This window comes from Musca autumnalis, unplaced genomic scaffold, assembly GCF_047663935.1.
Source record: "Musca autumnalis isolate F117 unplaced genomic scaffold, ASM4766393v1 scaffold_1, whole genome shotgun sequence".
In the NCBI taxonomy this organism is placed as follows: Eukaryota; Metazoa; Arthropoda; class Insecta; order Diptera; family Muscidae; genus Musca; species Musca autumnalis.
The window spans coordinates 196,274,620-196,296,347 of NW_027411644.1; the positions used below are offsets into that span (position 1 = coordinate 196,274,620).

At 39.1% G+C, this 21,728-nt stretch overlaps 1 protein-coding gene across 50 annotated transcripts in view; it reads left to right on the plus strand.

Moving 5' to 3' along the window:
- Calx (sodium/calcium exchanger 3) overlaps positions 1–21,728 on the plus strand; it is a 534,678-nt gene that overhangs the window by 279,754 nt on the left and 233,196 nt on the right. For 26 of the 50 annotated variants that reach the window (XM_073959657.1, XM_073959656.1, XM_073959638.1 and 23 more), the window contains one exon: positions 3,468–6,478. In XM_073959657.1, coding sequence (XP_073815758.1) covers positions 4,599–6,478 — 1,880 coding nt within the window. In that variant the 5' untranslated portion in view covers positions 3,468–4,598. The remainder of the gene's footprint in view (positions 1–3,467; positions 6,479–21,728) is intronic. The other 24 variants (XM_073959645.1, XM_073959680.1, XM_073959678.1 and 21 more) reach the window with 1 other exon arrangement.

Genomic DNA, 21,728 nt, shown 5'->3' on the forward strand with positions numbered 1-21,728 from the left:
TAAGAAGGACCCTTTCTTTTCGAAATGGTCTTAAGAAGCACCCTTTACTTTCGAAAGTGTCTTGAGAAACACCATTTCTTTTCGAAAGGGTCTTAAGAAGCACCCTTTCCTTTCGAAAGGGTCTTAAGAAGCACCCTTTCCTTACGAAAGGGTCTTAAGAAGCACCCTTTCCTTTCGAAAGTGTCTTGAGGAACACCCTTACTTTTCGAAAGGGTCTTAAGAAGCACCCTTTCCTTTCAAAAGGGTCTTAAGAAGCACCCTTTCCTTTCAAAAGGGTCTTAAGAAGCACCCTTTCCTTTCAAAAGGGTCTTAAGAAGCACCATTTCCTTTCGAAAGGGTCTGAAGATGCACCCTTTCCTTTCGAAAGGGTCTTAATAAGCAGCCTTTCCTTTTGAAAGGGGTTTGAAAAGAGCCCTTTCCTTTCGAAAGGGTCTTAAGAAGCACCCTTTCCTTTCGAAAGGGTGTTAAGAAGCACCCTTTCCTTTCGAAAGGGTCTTAAGAAGCACCCTTTCCTTTCGAAAGGGTCTTAAGAAGCACCCTTTCCTTTCGAAAAGGTCTTAAGAAGCACCCTTTCCTTTCGAAAAGGTCTTAAGAAGCACCCTTTCCTTTCGAAAGGGTCTTAAGAAGCACCCTTTCTTTTCGAAAGGGTCTTAAGAAGCACCCTTTCCTTTCGAAAGGGTCTTAAGAAGCACCCTTTCCTTTCGAAAGGGTCTTAAGAAGCACCCTTTCCTTTCGAAAGGGTCTTAAGAAGCACCCTTTCCCTTCGAAAGGGTCTTAAGAAGCACCCTTTCCTTTCGAAAGGGTGTTAAGAAGCACCCTTTCCTTTCGAAAGGGTCTTAAGAAGCACCCTTTCCTTTCGAAAGGGTCTTAAGAAGCACCCTTTCCTTTCGAAAGGGTCTTAAGAAGCACCCTTTCCTTTCGAAAGGGTCTTAAGAAGCACCCTTTCCATTTTAAAGGTCTTAAGAAGCACCCTTTCCTTTCGAAAGGGTCTTAAGAAGCACCCTTTCCTTTCGAAAGGGTCTTAAGAAGCACCCTTTCCTTTCGAAAGGGTCTTAAGAAGCACCCTTTCCTTTCGAAAGGGTCTTAAGAAGCACAATTTCCTTCCGAAACGGTCTTAAGAAGCACCCTTTCTTTTTGAAAGGGTCTTAAGAAGCACCCTTTCCTTTCGAAAGGGTCTTAAGAAGCACCCTTTCTTTTCGAAAGGGTCTTAAGAAGCACCCTTTCCTTTCGAAAGGGTCTTAAGAAGCACCCTTTCCTTTCGAAAGGGTCTTAAGAAGCACCCTTTCCATTTTAAAGGTCTTAAGAAGCACCCTTTCCTTTCGAAAGGGTCTTAAGAAGAACCCTTTCCTTTCGAAAGGGTCTTAAGAAGCACCCTTTCCTTCCGAAACGGTCTTAAGAAGCACCCTTTCCTTTCGAAAGGGCCTTAAGAAGGACCCTTTCCTTTCGAAAGGGTCTTAACAAGCACCCTTTCCTTTCGAAAGGGTCTTAAGAAGGACCCTTTCCTTTCGAAAGGGTCTTAAGAAGGACCCTTTCCTTTCGAAAGGGTCTTAAGAAGCACCCTTTCCTTTCGAAATGGTCTTAAGAAGCACCCTTTCCTTTCGAAAGGTTCTTAAGAAGCTCCCTTTCCTTTCGAAAGGGGTTTAAGAAGCACCTTTTCCTTTCGAAAGTGTCTTAAGAAGCACCCTTTCCTTTCGAAAGTGTCTTAAGAAGCACCCTTTCCTTTCGAAAGGGTCTTAAGAAGCACCCTTTCCTTTCGAAATTGTCTTAAGAAGCAACCTTTCCTTTCGAAAGGGTCTTAAGAAGCACCCTTTCCTTTCGAAAGGGTCTTAAGAAGCACCCTTTCCTTTCGAAAGGGTCTTAAGAAGCACCCTTTCCCTTCGAAAGGGTCTTAAGAAGCACCCTTTCCTTTCGAAAGGGTGTTAAGAAGCACCCTTTCCTTTCGAAAGGGTCTTAAGAAGCACCCTTTCCTTTCGAAAGGGTCTTAAGAAGCACCCTTTCCTTTCGAAAGGGTCTTAAGAAGCACCCTTTCCATTTTAAAGGTCTTAAGAAGCACCCTTTCCTTTCGAAAGGGTCTTAAGAAGCACCCTTTCCTTTCGAAAGGGTCTTAAGAAGCACCCTTTCCTTTCGAAAGGGTCTTAAGAAGCACCATTTCCTTCCGAAACGGTCTTAAGAAGCACCCTTTCTTTTTGAAAGGGTCTTAAGAAGCACCCTTTCCTTTCGAAAGGGTCTTAAGAAGCACCCTTTCTTTTCGAAAGGGTCTTAAGAAGCACCCTTTCCTTTCGAAAGGGTCTTAAGAAGCACCCTTTCCTTTCGAAAGGGTCTTAAGAAGCACCCTTTCCATTTTAAAGGTCTTAAGAAGCACCCTATCCTTTCGAAAGGGTCTTAAGAAGAACCCTTTCCTTTCGAAAGGGTCTTAAGAAGCACCCTTTCCTTCCGAAACGGTCTTAAGAAGCACCCTTTCCTTTCGAAAGGGCCTTAAGAAGGACCCTTTCCTTTCGAAAGGGTCTTAACAAGCACCCTTTCCTTTCGAAAGGGTCTTAAGAAGGACCCTTTCCTTTCGAAAGGGTCTTAAAAAGGACCCTTTCCTTTCGAAAGGGTCTTAAGAAGCACCCTTTCCTTTCGAAAGGGTCTTAAGAAGCACCCTTTCCTTTCGAAATGGTCTTAAGAAGCACCCTTTCCTTTCGAAAGGTTCTTAAGAAGCTCCCTTTCCTTTCGAAAGGGGTTTAAGAAGCACCTTTTCCTTTCGAAAGTGTCTTAAGAAGCACCCTTTCCTTTCGAAAGTGTCTTAAGAAGCACCCTTTCCTTTCGAAAGGGTCTTAAGAAGCACCCTTTCCTTTCGAAATTGTCTTAAGAAGCACCCTTTCCTTTCGAAAGGTTCTTAAGAAGCTCCCTTTCCTTTCGAAAGGGGTTTTAGAAGCACCTTTTCCTTTCGAAAGTGTCTTAAGAAGCACCCTTTCCTTTCGAAAGTGTCTTAAGAAGCAACCTTTCCTTTCGAAAGGGTCTTAAGAAGCACCCCTTCCTTTCGAAAGGGTCTTAAGAGGCAATCTTTCCTTTCGAATGGGTCTTAAGAAGCACCCTTTCCTTTCGAAAGGGTCTTAAGAAGCACCCTTTCCTTTCGAAAGGGTCTTAAGAAGCACCCTTTCCTTTCGAAAGGGTCTTAAGAAGCACACTTTCTTTTCGGAAAGACATAGAAAAGCACCTTTTCTTTTTGAAATAGTCTTGAGAAGCATCGTTTCCTTTTCTTTCCTTTCGAAAGGGTCTTGAGAAGCACCATATCCATTCGAAAGTGTCTTAAGAATCACCCTTACCTTTTGAAAGGGTCTTCGGAATCATCCTTTCCTTTCCTATATCTGTTGGTTTTTCTTGTTTTAAAATAATTTTCTTTATAGAATTTTTTTATGTTTTTTTTATTTACCTGTTCAAAACATGTATTAATTTTCCTTACCTCTTCTTTTTCTTCTTTGCAGACCAAACACCACCAATTGAATCAAGTTTCTTCTAAACATGACCAGATAGTATTTAACAACAGCTGAAAAAATTTCAACGATTCTAAAAAAACGCACCCGAAATAACGCTACACCATAAAACCCGTAAACTAACGAATCAATAACGAAGATACAATTGGCTATAACTATCAAAATCAAAAACTAAAATCGTGGATACGCAATTTTTGGTTTTCAAAAGCAACGAACTCAAAGTCTTTGCAAACGATTTACCGAACATCAACAGCAACAACATCAGTAACCGCCAACAGCCAAGCTTTGTATATTCATTTCTTGTCCAAAACCAAGCCAAGCTGCAACAACAACAGCAACAACAAAAAGATAACCAATGTAGTAATTGTTGAATTAAGAAAGCTTCATAGTTTATAGAGAGAGACAAAAAGCACCACTAAGCATTAATATAACCAATCCTAACACTTGTCTTTTTAACGAAAAGCAAAGCTTTGAAAAGACAAAAACACAATTTTTGCACTTTAAAGTAGTAAACGCACTTGTGCTGCACTCTTCCAAATTAAATACTCAAACTCGAGAGAGTGAGACGAAGCTTCTTCCATTGATCTAATCACAAATCATACGAAAGCTCATTTTACACACCACCACCATCAAACACCAAACCCTCCCTCGCTCTATAGTAAACTAACAAACAAACACGGCAACTATCTGAGCGATAGCAAACACACCAAACGCCTAGAATAGAAATCCTAGCCGAAGCTTTAAAGCAAACGACCACCAAACAGCTTAAGCCGTCCCACAGCGAAGTTCGTTCTAATAGCCGTTTAACCAAATACCCAAAAAGCTTATAGTAAATATTGTTTTTGTAGGTGCCATAGCGCGCTCTAAATATCAGCAACAGCATCAGCAAACGCAGCCGAAGCTTTTTAACTGTGGCATTCTCACCCATACTGTGAGTGGAAGAACACCCAGCGTAACCAAAAGAGAAGGAGTGTTCTTCGACAATAGCAACAACAACAACAACACAACCACAAAATACAACAACCATTATAAATAATTTTAAATCACAGAGCGTAAGCAAACCAAAAAAAGATACACAGAGAGAACTAAAAAAAACCAAAACAAAACAAAAACAGAGCAAACATGGGTCGTCTTTTAACGAAACGATTATCGTCGTCATCGTTACAGCTGATCGTAGCACTTTGTGTGCTCTTGGCGTCTTGCACAATAACGCTCACACTGGCTGCCGATGATAAAAATGACACCAATGAACCAACGTCCACACTGAAAGCCGTCACCGATGCCCTGGTTGCCGCCGCCGCCGACGATGATAATGACGGTGATGATGACGCCGCCGCCAATACATCGCCGGCATATTCAATGGACGATGTAACGACAGCCAGATCATCGGGTTCGTCACCAGACAATGTCTCTGTGGCCCTAGGTTATGGTTCAGATCTTATGTGTTCCGAAGGTCTGGTGGTCCCCCTATGGCATCCACTAACCAATGTCAGTACGGGCGATCGTGTCGCCCGAGGTCTCTTCTATTTCTTTGTCATGGTCTACCTGTTTATCGGCGTTTCAATTGTATCCGATCGCTTTATGGCAGCAATTGAAGTGATCACGTCCAAGGAGAAGGAAGTGGTGATCAAAAAGAAGAATGGTGAGAAACAAATTGTGGTTGTGCGCGTCTGGAATGAAACTGTTGCCAATCTGACCCTGATGGCCTTGGGTTCCAGTGCTCCCGAAATCCTACTCTCTGTCATCGAAATGTTTGCCAAGAATTTTGAGGCCGGTGATCTCGGCCCCGGTACCATTGTCGGTTCGGCTGCCTACAATCTGTTCGTGATTATAGCTTTGTGCGTTTTGGTTGTGCCCGATGGGGAGGTTCGTAAGATCAAACATTTGCGTGTGTTCTTCGTGACGGCCACCTGGTCGGTGTTTGCCTACATTTGGTTGTATCTGATTCTGGCTCAGATATCTCCTGGTCGTGTTGAAGTATGGGAGGGTCTGCTGACATTTATGTTCTTCCCCGCCACCGTTCTGACCGCCTACATCGCCGATCGCCGTCTCTTGATCTACAAATATTTGGACAAAAATTATCGCATGAACAAGCGTGGCGTTATTGTGAGCGCTGAGGGCGACGCTGCGCTCGAAATGAACCAACAAGAGAATGAGATCAAAGCTTTGGAAGAAACGGAGGAAATGAAAGACTTTGAGGAGGCGCGACGTGAATACATTTCGTTGCTAAAGGACCTGCGCAAGAAATATCCACAAAGTGATCTGGAGCAATTAGAAATGATGGCACAGGAGCAAATGATCAATCGCGGTCCCAAATCGCGGGCCTTCTATCGCATTCAGGCTACCCGCAAAATGATGGGTAGCGGCAATATTATGCGCAAAATCCAAGAACGTGCCCAGAGTGATTTGAGCGAAGTTAAGGCTCAGCTGCAGCGAGTCGATGTTGCTTCGGACGAAGAGGAGGCCCCATTGCGTATCTTCTTTGAGCCCGGCCACTACACCGTCATGGAAAGTTGTGGTGAATTTGAGGTACGTGTCGTTCGTCGTGGCGACATTTCCGGTTATACCACCGTAGAATATCAAACTGAAGATGGTAGTGCTGAAGCCGGCAGCGATTATGTGGGCAAGAAGGGTGTGCTCACCTTCCCACCCGGCGTCGATGAGCAACGTTTCAAAATTGAAGTAATCGATGACGACGTTTTCGAACAAGATGAACATTTCTATGTACGTCTCAGTAATCCATCGGAACCGGCTGTGTTGTCGGTGCCGAAAGTGGCCACAGTCATGATTCTCGATGATGATCATGCGGGTATATTTGCCCTTAGCCAAAAAGATCATGAATTGGTTGAATCGGTCGGTGCTTACGAATTGAAAGTGCAACGTTATTCGGGTGCGCGCGGCAAAGTGATCATCCCCTATTGGACGGAGGATGGTACAGCCAAGGCGGGTAAAGATTTTGAACCACAACAAGGCGAGCTGGTGTTTGAAAACAATGAAACAGAGTGAGTATATGTGATGAGCGAAAATTTGTCTATTTTTTAGCGAAGTTTATGAAAGATTTTAAAAGTGTTATTAGAAAATTTTAGATCGTAAGTCAGGTGTTACTCTTATTTTAGCATTCCTAGGTTCAAACCGTTGAACATTTCACATGTTCCCTTAATAGGGGGTTTGCCTATGCTTCATTTATAAATTTTAGTTGTCTTTTGGCACTTTTTTGTATACCTGCCTGTCTTTATAAATCATTATTTTTCTCTCAACATCATCTTTTAGAAGAATAGTAGTGTTCTTGGATGTTATCAGAGGGTTTATTATAGATGACTATTAGGACTTCTCAGGCCTTCTTTCTCAAATGAAAATACGTATTTTTATATAAAAGATGTAAGAAAACATAAGCCAGCTGTGCCGATAGAGATATAAGCTCAGCCTCTGACATAAGGAAAAGAAGTGTGTACTTGCCCCCGAAACACATTTTACCGTCGTAACTTGGCCCGATTACACAACGTGTTACAAAAAAATTATAAATTATTCCAGATGAGTCTTTAGCCCCCACTCTTTCCAAATATTGTGTAGGAGGGGTAACCGAAATAGTGGTGCGATGTAGTCAATATTCGGATATAATCCGAGTCTCTAAGAAATAATACGATGTTCAACTTTTATGTACTAGCCAGATCAGTTGGGGCGGGCAGGCTTTTTGAGAGCGTTTGGGCCATTATTTAATGAAGTATGACTTACTCCTGAAAAAAATCAGAGGCGTAACAAAGCCGCTAAAATTTCAAAACAATCAGAGACGAGCTGTTAATCTGCTCTTTTACCCAAGTTACAGACGGAAGGACGGAATTCGTTCAAAAATGCTTGGGGTCTAAACCATTAGTTCTATGTGGCACAACTTTGGTCAAAGTGTATGCACCTACGTTAGCCTAATGGCTAAGGGTATAACCAGGGACTTCTTATACATGACCAAAGGTTTTTGTCAAATTCTTCTCATAGAAGAGCAAACGGTCCTCTCTTAGTAGTACACAAGGTCTTCACAAAGTTCTCCTGCAGAAGAAGACCACCAGGTCTTCCTTTAGAAGACAACCTGGTCTTCCTCTAGAAGACCACCAGGTCTTCCTCTAGGAGACCACCAGATCTTCCTCTAGAAAACCACAAACTCTCCCTTAGTAGACCACCAGGCCTTCCTAAGGAGGTCCACAAAGTCTTCCAATAGATCCCGTCAAGGTCTTCCTTTACAGACCCCAAAATCTTCTTTAGAAGACCACAAGGTATTTTATAGTAGACCACCAGGGTTCATAACGAGGACTACAAGGTTTTTCTATAGAAGACCACAAAGTCTTCACATGGAAGACCCCAAGGGTTTTCTTTAGTAGACCACAAGGTCGTCCTCTAGAAGACTACAGGTGGATGGAAGATATCAAGGTCTTCCTTTAGTAGAACACCATATTTGCATAAGGAGAACCACAAGGTTTTCCTATATAAGACCACAAAGTATTCCCATAGAAGACCTCAAGCGTTTCCTTTAGTAGACCACAAACTCTTCCGTTAGTAGACCACATGGTCATCCTATGGAGGACCACAAGGTCTTCATATAGAAGAACACCATGCCTTCTCATATAAGACCTCAAGATCTTCTGTTAGAACACCATTAAGTTTTCCTACAGAAGGCCACGAGGTCTACCTATAGAAGGCCAAGAAGTCTTCCAATAGAAGAGAAAAAAGTCTTCCTATAGAAGACCTCAAGGACTTCCTATTGTAGACCACAAAATCTTCCAATAGGAATTTTCAAGATCTTCCTTTAGAGACCACAAGGTCTTCACAAAGTTTTCCTACAGAAGAAGATCACCAAGTCATCCTGTACAAGACCACAAGGTCTTCTTTAGTAGACCAGCAGGTCTTCCTAATTAGGAAAACTAGGTATTCCTATAGAAGACTACAAAGTCTCCCAATAGAAGACCTCAAGGTCTTCCTTTATATACCACAAGATGTTCTTTAAAATACCACAAGATCTTCTTTTAGGAGACCACCAGGGTTCATAAGGAGGACCACAAGTTTTTCCTATAGAAGATCACAAAGTCTTCTATGGAAGACCTCAAGGGTTTCCTTTAGTAGACCACAAGGTCTTCCTTCTGAAGACCATAAGGTCTACTCTTAGTAGAACAGCAGATCTTCATAAGGAGAACCACAAGGTTTTCCTATAGAAGACCATAAAGTCTTCCCATAGATGACTTCAAGAGTTTCCTTTAGTAAACCACAAGGTCATCCTATGGAGGACCACAAGCCTTCTTATATAAGACCTCAAGATCTTCTGTTAGAACACCATTAGTTCCTCCTACAGAAGACCAAGAGGTGTTCCTGTAGAAGGCCAAGAAGTCTTCCTATAGAGGCCAAGAAGTTCTTCCTTTAGAGACCACAATTTCTTCACAAAGTTTTCCTACAGAAGAAGACCAATAGGTCTTCTAATAGAAGACTACAAAGTCTTCCAATAGAAGACCTCAAGGTCTTTTTTTAGAGACCACACGATGTTCTTTAAAAGACCACAAGGTCTTCCTTTAATATACCACCTGGTCTTCATAAGGAGGACCACAATGTTTACCTATATAAGACCACAAAGTTTTCCCATGAACGTCCTAAAGGTCTTCCTTTAGTAGACCACACGATCTACTTTAGAAGACCACAAGGCCTTCCTATAGAAGACCATACGGTCTTCTCTTAGTAGGCCACCAGATATTCATAGGTAGGATCACAATGTTTTACTATAGAAGACCACAAGGTGTCCCTATAGAACACCACAAGGTCTTCCTTTAGTAGTCCACCAGGTCATTCTAAGGAGAACCACAATGTCTTCCTATAGAAGATCACAATGACTTCTTATAGAAGGCCACAAGGTCTTCACATATAAGACCTCAAGATCTTACTTTAGAAGACCATTAGGTCTTATTACAGAAGGTCAGGAGGTCTAGCTATAGAAGGCCAAGGGGTCTTTCTATAGAAGGGCACAGTGTCTTCCTAAAGAAAACGTCAAGGACTTCCTTTAGTAGGCCGCAAAATCGTCTTTAGTAGACCACATGATCTTCTTTAGAATACCACAAGGTCTTCCTATAGAAGACCACAAGGACTTCTCTTAGTAGACCACAAGATTTTCGTAAGGTTTTCCTATAGAAGACCACAAAGTCTTCCCACAGAAGACCACAAAGTCTTCCCACAGCAGACCACAAAGTCTTCCCACAGAAGACCTCAAGGTTTTACTTCAGTAGACCACAAGGTCTTCCTAAGGACGACTACAAGGTGTTCATATAAAAGATCGCAAAGTCTTCCCATAAAAGACCTCACGATCTTCCTAAGGAGGACCACAAAGTCTTTCTATAGAAGATCACAAGCTCTTCGTATAGAAAACTTTAAAGTCTTCCTTAGTTGACCACAAGACTTCCCATAGAAGACCACAGGTTCTTTCTAAGGAAGGCCACAAGGTCTTCGTACATAACACCACAATATTTTCCTATGGAACACTAGAAGGAATTTTTATGGACGGCAAAAAGGTCTTTTTAGAGAATACCTTAAAGGTTCCTTAGAAACTACAAGGTCTTCTTATAGAAGATCACAAGGTCGTTTTATAGAGAATCACACGGTCTTCCTTAAAAGATCACAAGGTTTTCCTATAGAAGACCAGAAGGTTTTCCCACAAAGTATTCCCTTACTAGACCACGAGGTCTTCCTAAGCTCGACTATAGAAGACCATGCAGTATTCCCATAGAAGAACTCAAGGTCTTTCTTAAGTAGACCACAAGGTATTCTAACAGAAGGCCAATAGATCTTCCTAAAGAAGACCAAAAAGCCTTCCTATAGAAGACTACAAGGTTTTTCTATTGAAAATCCTTCTTCCTTCTCCGTCTTCATACAGACGATCTTTAGGTTTTCATATGAAAGAGCCACATATGAATGAACTCTTAAGTCTTCATGTAGAAGACCCCGAAGTCTTTATATTGAAGACCACATGGCCTTCCTACAGAAGACAACAAGGCCTTTCTATAGAAGACCACAAGGTATTCTTTAAAAAGACCACATGGTCCTTCTATAGAAGACAACAAGGCCTTACTTAAGAAGACTACAAAGTTCTTCTATAGAGGAACACAAGGCCTTTTTATAGAAAACCCTTAGGTTTTCATATAGAAGATCTGTAGGTCGTCATATTGAACTTACCTTCATCTGTATATAGAAGACCCCTAAGTCTTCTTCCCTTAATAGTATCTCGGCGTTTGGCCGAAATGACCTTGACACTACTTAAAATCACATAACATACCTCTCTCTCCCACCACTATGAACTAAGCTTTTTTAACACATTAAACCACTGACAATATAAATTGTTTGTAATTAAGACTATTAAGCACGCTCACGCGATGGCAGCAGTAGGCAAGCCAAAGAAACCCACTCACACAACATACACACACTCTTAGACAATAAGGAATTTGGCATCAAGTTGAAAAAGAAACTTCTTTGTTTTGAATTTAAATCCTCAGCACACAGTAGAATGACCTAACTGTTCCATCAGCTAAGGCGATGCCAAAAGTCTTTATGACAGTGTTAATGGTTGCCAGGCAGGGTGTTTTTTTTTTTTCTTTCATTACTGATTTCATAAATTTTATAGCCATGACGGTTTGGCTGATTTGTTTTGTTTTTGAGTTTTTCTTTTGCCTTTTTTTCCAGTGTTTTTTTTCGTTCTATTATTCCTTGTTAAATATTCTTCTGCAATACATGTCACCACGCTTAGTTGGTTCAACTAACAAACACACACACATATTTTTTTATCCACTTATTTCCATTTGACTTATGCCGCTCTAAAACACACTCACACATTTATATACATACACTTATCCATGCATATTAGCTTTGAAGTCCATTCCGTTCTGGTGGTTATGAATTGACAAACACGTTCTGCTCTCATAATTATTGTGGCATTTCCGGTCAATGTCACGTGTCTGTGGTGGTTTGCTTTTGGTTCTTTTTGTTTTCTGGTCAGTTTTTTTTTCTAACAGTTCTGCTTGGGGTTTTCCATAACAATTACCATAATTTTGCTCTTTAGTTTGTTTGTGCTTTTTTGTCCAGGAAGACTATTTTAACCTTGACAATGGCTAAAATGACGTTTGAACCATTAATTGGGATGTTTGTGTGGATTAAATGATTTAAATTTCATGGTTTTTTGTGTTGCACTTTTTTGAAAATATCAGAAACCAATAGAGAAAAGAAGGGATTCTGGTCCACGTAGCCGTTGATAATTTGTATTTTTTAGATACATTATACGAGGGTCACTAAAAAACCTTCTGACCTAGGCAGCAGGCATTTTTTTTTTTTTTTTTTTTTTTTTTTTTTTTTGAAAATTTGGCAGTTTTTGGCCTACGAGTACTCAGGACTGTTTGACAGGCGACCATTGAGACACCTTCACAACATGGTTTTTAAACGTTTTTACAGCATTTTTGAAGATTGCTGCTATTTTTCGGGTTCATACGCATAGTTCCATTATTCGTCACCTGGATCCATCTTATAAACGCCATTTAAAGCGCCCCGATTTTGTCGAAATTTAATACCAAAACCCCCATTTTTGCCGCCAAGTGTTCATGCAATATCAATTGTAAGTTGGTGGAGTAAAAGTCCAAGGATGCCTCTATCTCACGGTGTATAGCACTGCTTTCTTGCATTATCCGTTCACACACGGCTTAATTTTTTCTGGCACAACGGCCGTTTTTGGACGACCCTCACGAACTTCGTCTTTTTGGCGAGAGTCGGCCACGATTGAATTCATTAAACCAGTTTTTCATAGTGCTATAGGATGGTCCTTTATCGACATACAAAGATTTAATTTGATCGATGCACTTTTGACGTGATTATTCACGTCGGAAGTTGTGAAAAATTAACGGACGAAAATGTTCACAAGTAAATTCACTTTTTTATGCAAAGTGATTTTTTCAAGTCACTGTAAACAACACAACACATGGTCGTATGTGAAACTGTCCTGAGTACGCTTAGGCTAAAAACTGTCAAACTTTCCAAAGAAAATGTCAAATGACGCCTGGCGACACTGCATTCTGCCTAGGCCAGAAGGTTTTTTGTGACTCTCGTAAGTACAATATACTGCCAAACCCACCTTAACAAATTCATTTTCGATTTTTTTCAAAGATTGCTGTTACAGCTTATAAAGTTTTAACAATATTGGCATAAGCAAGAAAGATATATTGTTTTCTCTAAGCTCTGTCACATCTCGAAAAAAAACTGCACTGCAGACCGATCTCCTTTTCAAATGAGCTCTACAGGGATACCCAACGATTATTCTGAACTACTTTTTGTTTTAATTCAAAAAAATCTTTGTTTTTCTTAAATTTCCACAAACGTGCCATGGAATCCCAGTTTCGTTTCTTTTGTTTTTTTGTATAATTTTTTTTCCCTCGAACATAAGTATTACGCGGAAACCATAAAATTTCCTACATTTGAATGTCATGGAAATATAATATTCGATTTGTTTGTCGATAGCCAAACATGTTCATTGTATAGTATTTCAAATGGTCAAAAAACACACATACATTCACTCACAAATACCACAATTGTATTCCAACAAATCATTAGTTTCGTCAGACAAAACAGAACGTGTGCGAATGTGGAAAACTACCTAAATATATTTCAAAATAAATTTTCGCATTCCCTATGGATTTTGGTTGGAACCACTTTTCCCACCACCATAGCTTCTGTAAAACGGAAATTGCTTTTACACCCACATACACATTTCTATTTAAAGAGAATATTAATTTAGTTGATTTTTTTTCGCTCTCTTCTTCTACACAATTTCAAATCCACCATCCATTCAGTAACCATAATAGAACACATGTTCGATGTGCCTGTGTGTTGTGGGTCATGTAATGTAATCAATAGTTTAAATGGAAAACCTGAAACAAAAACACATCACACATGGACATTGATAGAATAGAGAAAAAGAAACGAAGCAAAAAAAAAAACGAAAAAACAACAACGCTTAAATGCAGTTTGTTAAAGTACATAGTGTTGAGTGCGTACTGGCACCAGGGAACTCTGAAAGGTTACCAAATAGGGTCAAATTAAATGCAATAACCGATAATGGTTTTAAAATAGCAGCTGACAAATTGTTAACATGCTTTTAACGCACGCATCACATGCTGCAAACATTGTAATTACATGCGAGGCGGAAAAGGTTAAACGGAAAAGTAAAACAAACAAAAAAGGAAAGGAAAAACTACCATCAATTAAATGTTGCATTGAGTTTATTTTTTGCCAAAAGTAATTGGAGAAAACAAAAATTCAATAACAAACACTTTGTGTGTTTTTCAGTGCGTATACATGCCATCAACACGTATACGTCATCATGGATGATTTTTGCCTCTTACATACTAGAGTAGCAATAACAGAACTTTTGGATAAATATACATTAAAGTGGCTCGATCTTTTGCTCAGATCTAACTGGCATTTCACAAATACTTGCATCAACAAACTTCGTCTACCCAATAACTGTTGGCCCACGCTTTGTGTGCATTTTAGTGCGTATAGATGCTGCCAACACGTATACGTCATCATGGAAGATTGTGTTCCATATCCGCGGTGCATTATGTTGTTGGGTACCTAATGCATTTGATATAACATGCATTTGTAAATGTGCGTCTATTTATGCTACTTTAGATTTTAAGGTATTGTTGAAACAATATATTAGAATAAAGTTGAATTCCTTTAGTGGCGTCGACGAATAAACATCTAGCCCAGCATATTATTTCGGTTTTCCATAGTTTCTTTGGTTGCGCATTGTGATGCGACGAGGAGTCCATCGTATCATCAACTTTTTCTTTAATATAGGGACTCGTTTTTACGTGAGCACTGCGGAATTACATACTAAGTTAGCCGCATTCAGAATAGAAAGACTAGAACTTTAGCCTTTAGATTATACAAGGGTCACTAAAAACCTTCTGGCCTAGGCAACACGCAGAGTCGCCAGGCGTCATTAGATTTTTTTTTTTGGAAAGTTTAACAGTTTTTACCTTAAGTGTACTCAGGACACTTTGACATACGACCATTTGTTGGATTGTTTACAGTCGCTTGATTGAGAAACCTCCAAAACATAGTTTTTGAACGCTTTTACAGCATCTACCGGCGATTGCTGCGATTTTTCGGGCTCATACGCATAGTTTCATGATTATTCACCTGGATCCACCTTATAAACGTCTTTTGAAGCACTGTCTTTGAAGCACCACGTATTTTTTCGAGATTTCTTGCACCGACCAACACGGGATCCGAGGAGAAAACACCCATTTGGCGCCAAGCGTTCATGCAATATCAAATGTTAGTTGGTGGAATAAATGCCCAAGGATGCATCTATCTCACGGAACATAACATGGCAATCTTGCATTGCCCGTTCACGCACGGCCAAATTTTGTCTGGCACAACGACCATTTTTGGACAACCCTCACGAACTTCTTTTTTTGGCGAGTGTCGACCACGTTTGAATTCATTAAACCAGTTTTTCATAGTGGTATATGGTAGTCCTTTATCGACATACAAAGATTTAATTTGATCGATCCACTCTTGCCGTTATTATCCACGTCGAAATTTGTGAAAAATTTTTTTATGCAAAGTGATTTTTTCAAGTCACTGTAAACAACACAACACATGGTCGTGTGTGAAACTGTCCTAAGTACGCTTAGGCCAAAAACTGTCGAACTTTCCAAAAAATTTCAAATGATGCCTGGCGCCAGAAGGTTTTTAGTGACCCTCGTATGAAGATTAGTTCCATTTTATCCAATCACTGCATCGTCTGCTTTTGCTTTGTGAGAGTTTATGTACGTATGAGTGCTGCCACTATGTATACGCCATCCTGTATGAATATTATTTTTAATGTTGGTTTTTTGGCATAAAGAATTGCATTGAGTTTTATGCCGGAAGTAATTAGAGAAAGAAAATCAATAATAAACTCTTTCTGGGTATTTTAGTGTATCTGCATGCTGTCAACGCGTATACGGCATGATGGATATTTGACAGTATGGTTAATATCAACAATTTCTTAACTATAGCGCCTCTTTTTATAAGTGTGAACAGTTCGTCATTACATGTTAAGGTAACAATAACGGAACCAGATAGAAATGTTCCTGCTAAAATATATGAAGATTTGTTCGCATTTTCTCCAAGCACTGCATCGTCTGCTTTTGCTTTGTGAGAGTTTATGTACGTATGAGTGCTGCCACTATGTATACGCCATCCTGTATGAATATTATTTTTAATGTTGCTTTTTTGGCATAAAGAATTGCATTGAGTTTTATGCCGGAAGTAATTAGAGAAAGAAAATCAATAATAAACTCTTTCTGGGTATTTTAGTGTGTATGCATGCTGTCAACGCGTATACGGCGTGATGGATATTTGACAGTATGGTTAATATCAACAATTTCTTTACTATAGCGACTCTTTTTATAAGTGTGAACAGTTCGTCATTACATGCTGTTACCTTAGCATAACGGAACAAGATAGAAATATTCCTGCTAAACTAAATGAAGATTTCTTCGCAATCTATCCAAGCACTGCGTGGTCTGCTTTTGCTTTGAGAGAGTTTATGTACGTATGAGTGCTGCCACTATGTATACGCCATACTGTATGAATATCATTTTTAATGTTGCTTTTTTTGGCATAAAGAATTGCATTGAGTTTTCTGCCGGAAGTAATTAGAGAAAAAATCAATAACAAACTCGTTCTGGGTTTCATATCAAAAAATTCTTAACTATACGACTCTTTTTATAACTTTAAACAGTTTACCATTATATACTAAGGTACCAATAACGGAACATTTGATATCTTAGGTCTTTAGATTAAATGAAGATTTCTACGCAATCTCTCGAAGCGCTGCATCGTCCGCTTTTACTTTGTGGGAGTTCATGCACGTATGAGTGTTGTCAATATGTATGTATATGCCATCGAGTATGAATCATGTCATGATGGAAGATTTATCTCTATGCATTGGCATTATGTTCCATATGAAATGTTTCTTTACTAAGACTACTTTTTTATAAAATTAAACACTTCGCCATTACATACTGAAGTAGTAATAACAGAACATCTGTTATTAAAGCCAAGCTGAGTATATTAAGACTTCAAAGTGACTCGATTTTCTGGTCAACTCTAAGCGATTCTTCACAGATACGTATACGCCAACATGGAAGATTTTGATTCATTTGTCATAAAGTTCCATATCAACTACCTGGGAATAGCGACTCTTTTATAAAAGTTCGCCATAACAGGAATAAAACAAGTAAAAAAGTATCAGTCGGCTTGGCCAACAGAGATATACCCTAAGCCTTGGTCTATAAAAGACGATGTACAACATTTGGAACAAATCGGTTTCTCTCTTCGACGGTTATTTTACGTGGTACACCGTCTAATTGGTGCCGGCAGGCTTTTTGAAGCTTTTGGGTCATTATCTCAAGAAGTAAGGACTTGCCCCCGAAACAACTTGTACCGTCGTAATGGGGAAAGCGAATACAAGTTGTTAAAATCAAAGGGAATCGATATACCCTAAACCTCGGACCTAAAGAAAAAAGTAACACACAATAAGTCTATAAAAGATTTTGTACAACGTTTGGACCAAATCGGTTTCTCCCTTCAATGGTTATTTTACGTACTACACCCTTTAATTGGTGGCAGGCTTTTTGGAGCTTTTGGGTCATTATCTCAAGAAGTAAGGACTTGCCCCCGAAACAAATTGTACCGTCGTAATGGGGAAGCGAATATAAGTTGTTACAACAAAAATCCAAGGCCAAATTTTGGACCGATTGGCTGATCCATTAGAGAGTTATCGTTCACTCCAGCCACTACACATGGTGCCAAAGGGGTATTTGAAAACTTTCGGACTATTTTCTCAGAAAGTAAGGACTTTCCCCTGAAAAACCATGCACTGTCGTAATGGGGGCAGCGAATACAAGTTGTTACAAAATGAAGCAAAACGATTCGAGAGCAGGGCTTAAACTGTGCATTTCCCAAATTTTGTGTGAGGGGTACTCGTAGGAGTAGACCTATATAGTCCATATAAGAACCTGATCCATGTCCTTTAGAGATATTACAATATGGAAAGTATGGACCAAGTCGAATAGTGCCTTTGAGAGTTATCGTGGGCACAATTTTAACGAAAAGTTTTGAACTTTTGGAAAGAGGTACCTGATGGAGTGGAGCGATATGGCCTGACTTCGAACTTAAACAAAGTTTGGACATAATGAACGTCAAATTTTGAATTAAATCGGCTAATTCGTTCGAAAGTTATCAGACGCTTCAACCACCACACATGGTGTCATAGAGGTTGTTTAAACCTTTCGGACTATTTTCTCAGGAAGTATGGACTTACCCTTAATAAAACTATTACCGTCGCAAATATAAGTTGCTACAACAAAAATTAAAGCGATTCGAGAGCAGGTCCTAAACTGAACTTTTCCGAAATTTTTCCGGTAAAAAAAGTATGGACGAAATCGGCGACTCTCTTCCAGTCTTAATTATCGTGCGCACAATTTTCTAACATTTTCGAATTTTTGTGGGGGAGGTACCTGAAGGACTTAAACTAAGTTTGGTAAAAATATTACTAAGGCCAAATTTTGGATAAAATTTTTTCGCAATATTTCCAAGCTCTGCGTGGTCGGCTTTCGCTTTTTGAGAGTTTCTGTACGTATGAGTGCTATCAATATGTATACGCCATCATGGCTGAATATAATTTTAAATGTAGCTATTTTTGACATACATACATATAGTATCATGGCAAAGTAAGTGTCGAAAGCCGACAGCTAATGTCCATCAGCCTATAACTAGCAAGAACATGTTCTTAATTTTGAAAAGAAATATTTTCTTCGTAGTCGTTGTTACAACGACTATCTGCGGAAAAATGGTCTTAACTATACTTTCAAGGTGTGTGAAGAAGTGGTCCCAAAAATTTTCAAATGCTTTGTTGGCTTGTCCTAGATCCCATGAGGGCTTACACTACAGCTGGTAAACTATCGATAGTCTGACTATCGTTTTGATTGCTGTCGTAAAACAAAGGTTACATCAGCCACCAAAACATGTCGTTTGGGTAATCTGTCTCGAATAATTCAAAACATAATTGGTTTGGAATCCGATATGAAGAAACCTTTACGACAGAGACCAAACCGATGGTCAGACTATCGATAGTTTGCCAGCTCTAGATTACACGCTATTAAAATTTTAAAATTATCCGAGAAGCCGCCTTAAAATCGAACTAAGCGCAAAAATGTTGAATATTTATTTTGGAGTTGGTGACTGAGGTAATGGACGGACATAGCTCATTTATAAACTTCATCAATGTTTGAGAGTCACTTCTCTTAATGATTTTTGTGCCTACCAAACATTTTAGTTGGTCTCCGTAAGATATGTTAGAGCTTGTGGGCTATAATAACAACAAGCGTTAACTTATCCACTTTTATTGTTGTAATAAGGACCACAAGGACTAACTTCTGTGAAAATATCAAAAAGACTTAAATATTGCAATTTCGTGAGGAAGGTACCCTAAGAAGTTGTGCGATATAGACAATATTGGAACTTGATGTACGTTTGGAAGAAATGTTACGGTTTGTGAAGTTTCAACCAAATCGGACACCCAATTCATAGTTAATCGTGATCATTCCCTTTTTGGTGTCAGCAGGGCTTTAAGAGCTTTTTGGCCATTGTCCCATTAAGTATGAATTTGCACATGAAAACAATTATACCTTATCCTCGGTATACATTTTAATACGATTCTCATACTGCCCTTAAATTATAATTAAACAAAAATCTGTAATCTGTTGTCTCCCCCATACAAAAAAATCATTTTTTTAGCTGAAGAAAATAATCGTTAAGGTCCATCTGGGAACTTAAACTAAGCTTGGAAGGAATATTATGAACGTTTGGATCAAATCGTTATAATGTTATAAATCGACTACAAACTGTATGAAACTGATTTGGTCAGATCATATGTGGTCGATCAGGCCCATTTTTATACCCTCAGCATTTATGCTAACGAGGGTATATACACTTTCATACGGACAAAATGTGCCTCATCGAAATAATGGTTCTAGACCCCAAGTATGTTTGGACGAAATGTGTTTCAGACAATTTTGAGTCGATTGAGCAATGTCCGTCCGTCTGTCTGTCTGTTTGTCGGTCTGTCTGTCGGTCTGTCTGGCTGGCTGGAGAGCACAATAACTCTCGAACGGATAAACCGATTTGGTTCAAATGTTGGCTTTCGAATTATTTTACCCAAACTTAGTTTAAGTTCGAAGATGGGCTATATCGGTCCACTCCTTCCGGTACCTCCCCCACAAAAGTTCAAAAATGTTCGGAAAATTTGTGCGCACGATAACTCTTGAAGGGAGTAACCGATTTGGTCCATACTTTGCCCAACGTGAAATGTGTACCAGACTTAAATAAGGTTTCAATGTGGACTCAATCGGTCCACTCCTTCGGGTACCTCCCACACAAAATTTCGGAAAAGTTCAGTTTAGGCCCATCTTTCGAATCGCTTTGATTTTTATTTTAACAACTTGTATTCACTGTCCTCCATACGACGGTGCAAGTTTCATCTGGGGCAAGTCCATACTTCCTGAGAAAATAGCCTGAAAGTTGCAAAAACCCCTATGACACAGTGTGAGATGGCTGGAGCGCAAGATAACTCTCGAACGGATCTGCCGATTCGGTCCAAAATTTGGCCTTAATAATATTTTGTCCAAACAGAGTTTAAGTTTGAAGATAAGCCATATCGGTCCACTCCTTCAGGTACCTCCCCCACAAAAGTTCAAAAATGTTCGGAAAAATTTTTCGTACGGTAACTCTTGAAGTGAGTGGCCGAATTGGTCTATACTTTACACATCCTAATATATCTACCAGATATAGCTCAGGTTGAAATATGGACTATATTTGTCCACTCCATCCGGTACCTCCCACACAAAATTTCGGATAAGTTCACTTTAAGGCCTGATATCGAATCACTTTGATTTTTGTTGAAGCAACTTGCATTCCCTGCCGCAAGTACGATGGTAAAAGTTTTTTTAAGGGCAAGTTCATAATTTTTGAGCAAACAGCCCGAAGAGTTTTAAAACCTCCTATGGCACCATATGTTGTGGCTGGAGATCCACTTCCATAACGGTCAATGTCGATCCATTCCTTTTAGTATCTCCTCCGCAAAACTTTTAATCTTTAATTTTGGGACAAAAATGTTTCAATATACACAGGCTGAGGGTATATCTCTGTCGGCAAAGCCGACTGATACTTTCTTACTTGTTGATGGTATCAAATCTTATATGCCCTCATAAGAGTGAATGTTTAATGAACATTACTTTGTTATTAAGGTGACTATAAGAAGTTTTTTTTAAGTTGCAACTGAACTCGGGTTTCGAGACATCCCCTTCACTCGAATTCTTATAGTTATTTATAAGTTTCGACAGTCTTTTTATTACAGCCTTAAATTTTTTTTAATGAACAGTAATAAACTTATTTAAGGGACCATAGTGGCGTATACGTTTCCATAAGATGTATACGACACAATGTTGCGATAAATCCATGTATACATTTTTATTAAGTCTACTATTAGGATTATTCAAAGAAGTATTAATAAACATAAATTTCAAACTGGTCAACTTTTTTCCAAGCTCTTAAAATCCAGATGACATTTCTCAGAGACTACTATAATGTATACGTAATAACATAATCTGCCATAGATTTCTGCAAAAGCAAGATAAGTGTACACGTTTCGGCAACATGTATGCGACCCAATAACTGGGTAAATTATGTACTTTCTTAATTTTAACTGAACGTAATTGTAATAATCATTAAAATTTCAGAATTTTTTTCAAATTCAAATTATAAAGCCTATCTGTGTCATTTCTAAAAGACCAGATTTGTAAATCTTTTTTAATCGATTATTAAAAGTAGTTATAATTAAATTAAATTTATGACAAACCATTCAAAATGTTTATGCAAACTTCCCAAAAGCTTCAAATTCTAACAACAAAGCCTATTAATCGGTTATTAAAAGTAGTTATAATTAATTAAAATGTATGTCAAACCATTCAAAATGTTTATGAAAACTTCCCAAATACTTCAAATTCTAACTAAAAAGCGTAGCTGAGCATCAATAAACATTTCTAATGGACCACTCTTGCGTATACGTTTCGACAACATGTATACGTCTAAAGTTTTAGATAATTCATAAAATCGTTTATTAAATATGCCTAT